General features: G+C 40.4%; 1 protein-coding gene across 1 annotated transcript; it reads left to right on the forward strand.

Annotated features, from left to right (window-relative positions):
• The first annotated feature begins 506 nt into the window (after window positions 1-506).
• Window positions 507-4215, forward strand: LOC100616848 (putative olfactory receptor 14L1). The gene is made up of 2 exons (XM_056826270.1): window positions 507-571; window positions 3393-4215. The coding sequence occupies exons 1-2, from the start codon at window positions 507-509 to the stop codon at window positions 4213-4215; spliced, it is 888 nt and encodes a 295-aa protein (XP_056682248.1).
• The last annotated feature ends 390 nt before the right edge of the window (window positions 4216-4605 follow it).

Genomic DNA, 4605 nt, shown 5'->3' on the forward strand with positions numbered 1-4605 from the left:
TCTGAGACATAGGGGCTAATATTATTTCCACTCTTTAGATGACGAAGCCAAGTCTAAGAGGGGTTATATGACTTATCCCATAGCCAAGGCCATTCTGAGCTATATTTTGAATTCAAGTAATATTGATTCTAAGCCCATCACTCTTACCTACAGTTCCCAGAAACTTCCCAAGAGGTCTCAGGTTTGCAGAATGAGTGAAATGGGGCATGATTTGAGGGAAATTATTCATAAATTTCCCCCAGTTCTCACATTATTGAATTCCACAGTTATAATTCTATTTGTTTAATACATGGCCTCAACATTGTGTGTGTGTGTGTCTTGTACCCTCTGGGCAATCTGGTGAAGAATTTGGGCCACTTCTTGGGATAATGTTTTTAAATAATTGAAAGAGATGCTAAATTTCCATTGGAGGCTAGTGAAAATAAAAATATATTTTCCTCATTTAAGTTAACAGACGCCATGAAATTTATTGAGTCTTTTTAAAGGAACATGGACCCCGGCAAAGAATGCTTGGTTTAAACATTGAGAAATTGAAGGATCTGGGGATTTTTATTCTGGAGAAAGATCTAAGGTAAGGTAGCAGGAAGTAGAAGGCAGTGTGTGTGTGTGTGTGTGTGTGTGTGTGTGTGTGTGTGTGTATGTGTGTGTGTGTTTGGAAGATGCATCCATGTTCAAATATTTGAATGACTGTTATGTGAATAAAGAATAAAACTTGTTCTATTTGGGGCCAGAATATAGTCCAAGGAGGCCTCTGAGCAGAGGCTGGACAACGATGATCTGATATGTGATGGTAGGAATTTCTGAGGTGCATGGGTCAAACTGATGATTGCTAAGTCTCAGATTCTGTGATTTTGACATTTCTTTAGCTATCTCCTTTCTACATTTCAATTCTGGTCATGTTAACACATTACATGGCTAAATACTTCAAGTGAATTTGTTAAACAAATTGAGTTTCTCTGTGGAACAAAGGACAGAGGAATGAGAAAGGTGTAGACATTTGGTGAGAAAGAGGTTTATGGCTGGCGTTAGGACTGGAGGGATGGCTCAAAAAGCAGATATGAAGGAGACTCTTCCTACATTATTTAGAATTCCAGAAAACCAGAGCTGTTAGAGCTTTAGAGTCCATTTTGTCCAGGAATTTCTAGTCTACCTTTGCTTAGACACTTCCAGAGAGGAAGAATCTATGATTTCCAGACGAATCTGGTTTTATCAGTGCATGGCTCCATTTGGTTTTTATGTGTCATTTTGCTAAAAAAGGAACCACTAGTAACTGACTTTGCATTTGGCTCTTTCATCCATGACACTCTCTACCCAGGTAAGACCATGATTATTCCTAGACACTTCAGTTTAGGACACTGATTAGCTGGAGAATTTACAAAGGGCTGAAATCAAGATGGCAAAGGACCTTGTCATTTGAAGGAACTAGGAATGTGTATCCCAATAAGTATTAGGTGAGGAGATGGGGATTATGATCAGGTTTTTAGTAGATTGGCATTTGGGGAGAAGGATTTTACTTGTTCTTTTGGCTCTCCCAGGGGTCACTAGGAGTAATTAGAATGGGGGTAGGGGCATTACAATTAAATCAATTTGGGTTTGATGTCACAAAAAAGCTTCCTAAAAATTATATCCATGCCAAAGTGAAATAGGTGATTTCAGGATGTAGCAGGGAGTAGAACTGCTCAAAGAGATTGGATGATTTATGCTGATTTGGACTGAATATATTCTGGTGTTTCTTTCAACTGGGAAATGCTGTTATTTCTGTCAATATTTTGCTTAGAATAAGAAAGATTTGAGTTCAAATTTTCCTTCTTCCATGTTTTAGCTATGTGACAAAAGGTAAATTATTTAATTGCTCTTTCTCATTTTCCTTATCTCTATAATTTCTTGCTGGTTCTCCATCCCCCATGTTCCTAAGTTCCTTGGAGTAATTTTGAGGATAAAATGATAACACTGTATGAAGTAGCCTTTCTACAAAATCAAAGATTGCCCAACCATCAATGGAATGACCAATCAGGAAGACCAGCATAATTTCTCACATTGCTTCCATGTTCTGGGAATACCCAACTGCAATTCTTGTAGTGGGTTGATCAGAAACCCATGCCGTCATTCCTGTCCCAACGCCTGCTAGAATTGCAGGCTCTGCCATCTGACTGGCCAGGGCACCCTAATGACTCCTAGGTCTTCACATGAATTTCCCTGCTGCACTCAGAATTTTCAGATTTATTCTTTAGGCCTGAAGAACTCTTTGTTCTATGTATAATCACCCTTTGGTTACTCCAGAAGGCATGTGCTCCTTGAGACCAGGGGATATCTTTGGATTTTTTCTGTTTATATACCTAGAACTTAATAAAAATTTAGAACTTTAGAACTTTTTGTAGAGTTTTTGAACATGGAAAGACCTAGAGGCAATTGTTGGCAGCTGAGCCTCAAATCAGGAACACCTGAGTTCAATTTTTTGCTTCACACCCTAGCATTTTTGTTTACTCAATTGTAAAATGGCAGTACTATTTGCTATCTTTCAGAGTTATTATTTAGCAACAAATGTGATATCTATATTTCAAAAGCAATGTTTTATATGTTGTCTGGCACATAGTAGGCCCTATATAAATGCTTATTTCATTCCATTAACATATTCTTTACCATTTATCCTACTTTTTGAATTTTAAGTACTATTTAGATATTCGTGTTTTCTATAAAAATGATTGTGAGGTCATGGCATTTCTTCTCTGAATACTATCCAGTTTTAGTTTTTCCAGACTTTCATGTATTGTAATACCTTAACTGGACAAATACTGAAGAGATGGATTCACAAAGACTGGAAACTTCTTTTTTCTAGTCACCAACTAACCCTCTATTTGTCCACGTTAATCTTATATAGAAGTGACCTCTGTGTCCTAGTTTAGAACATCTGTGCTTTCTTTCTCCCTTTTCCCAAAGATCTGACCCCATAGACCCCTCAAATTAATATATTCAAAGGTTCTCTGTTTTATGTTATTTTCTCTTGTGCGTAGGACATCTGAAAAGAGGACTCCACTGGACTGAGAGGAATACGAGGCCCAGCCATTCGGACACTGCCTTGTAGGGGATGACTCAGGATGATTAACTCCTGCATCCAAGCCGAAGCTCCTAAGAATGGAAAGGTCTTCAAAGATAACACAGGAGGTGCTTTTCCCTTACAGGCTTCTAAATTTAAAAATCAAGTCCATGTTTCCTGTAAACCATGAAGGATTTCTCAACTCCTCCCTGATCCCTTCTTAATTTGTCCTTCTGTATCCCTAGAAATGCAATGGCCAATCACACAATCACCACCAGCTTCCTCATCATGAATTTCTCTGAAGTCTGGGAGCTGCAGATCTTACATGCAGTGATTTTTTCCCTGATCTATCTGGCAGCCCTGATGGGAATCTGCTCATTACTCTTGTCACCACCATTGACCAGCATCTTCACACTCCCATGTACTACTTCCTGAGACATTTGTCTTTCCTAGATCTCTGCTACATCTCTGTCACGGTGCCCAAGTCCATCTTCACTTCCTTGACCCACAGCAACTCCATCTCTGTCCTTGAATGTGCTATGCAGATTTACTGTATTGTTCTGTTTGCCTGTGCTGAGCTGGCTCTGCTTACAGTGATGGCCTATGACCAATATGGTGCCATTTGCTGCCCCCTCCACTATGAGACCCTCATGAGCAGAGGAGCCTGCATGCAGATGGCAGCTGCTTCCTGGGTCAGTGGGAGTCTCTCAGGTATGCACACAGTCAGCATTTTCTCTGCACCCTTTTGGGAAGCCAATGCACTTGGTCAGTTCTTCTGTGAGATCCCTCATTTGCTCAAACTCTCCTGTTCCCAGCCAAATTTTGCTGAAATTGGAACCACTGTTACTACTGGGATTGTGATTCTTGGCTGTTTTGTTTATATTATTGTCTCTTATTTCTATATCTTTTCCACTGTTCTAAGGATGCCGTCCACAGAAGGCAGGTCCAAAGCCTTCTTCACCTGCCTGCCCCACCTCCTTGTGACCACTGTGTTCTTCTCAACTGCATTTGTTGCTCATGTCAAGCCTCCCTCTGACACTCCTTCTGTGCTTGACCTGTTGGTGTTGGTGTCCTACGTTGTGGTGCCCCCCACCCTGAACCCTGCCATCTACAGCCTGAGGAACAAGAACATGAAGGCAGCTCTGGACAAGCTGGTGAGGCAGGTGTTTCCTTGTTTGTAGCAGCTGTCTTCAACACAAGGTCCTTTTTGATTCTTTCTTTTGCTTTCATTTTCCAATTTGATTTTGTGAAAATTAAATGAGATTGTTATCTGTAAAATGCGATGAGATGAGCGATACCATCCAGGCACTCATTTAATCAGGATATTTACTATATTGCCCAATTGTACTGGATCCAGCCATATGCATTTACTGAGCACTTAATATGTTGGGCACTGTGCTAAGCACTGGCGATACAAACACAAGCCAAAGGCAGTCCCGGCCTACACAAAACTTGAATTCTAATGGGAAAAGACAACAGAAAAATGGCGCTGAAAAGAGGGGGAAGGGCGGAAGAATGAAGTTGTTCATTAAGAGATGCGGTCTCCAAGTACGGAAGGTCTGAAGCAGATC

This window comes from Monodelphis domestica, chromosome 4, assembly GCF_027887165.1.
Source record: "Monodelphis domestica isolate mMonDom1 chromosome 4, mMonDom1.pri, whole genome shotgun sequence".
In the NCBI taxonomy this organism is placed as follows: Eukaryota; Metazoa; Chordata; class Mammalia; order Didelphimorphia; family Didelphidae; genus Monodelphis; species Monodelphis domestica.

Bases quoted from the DNA above. Each gene is read 5' to 3' on its own strand.
- LOC100616848 (XM_056826270.1), top strand. From the start codon at position 507: ATGCTTGGTTTAAACATTGAGAAATTGAAGGATCTGGGGATTTTTATT. The intron at 572-3,392 runs GTAAGGTAGCAG...TCTATCTGGCAG, and splicing joins ATTCTGGAGAAAGATCTAAG to CCCTGATGGGAATCTGCTCA.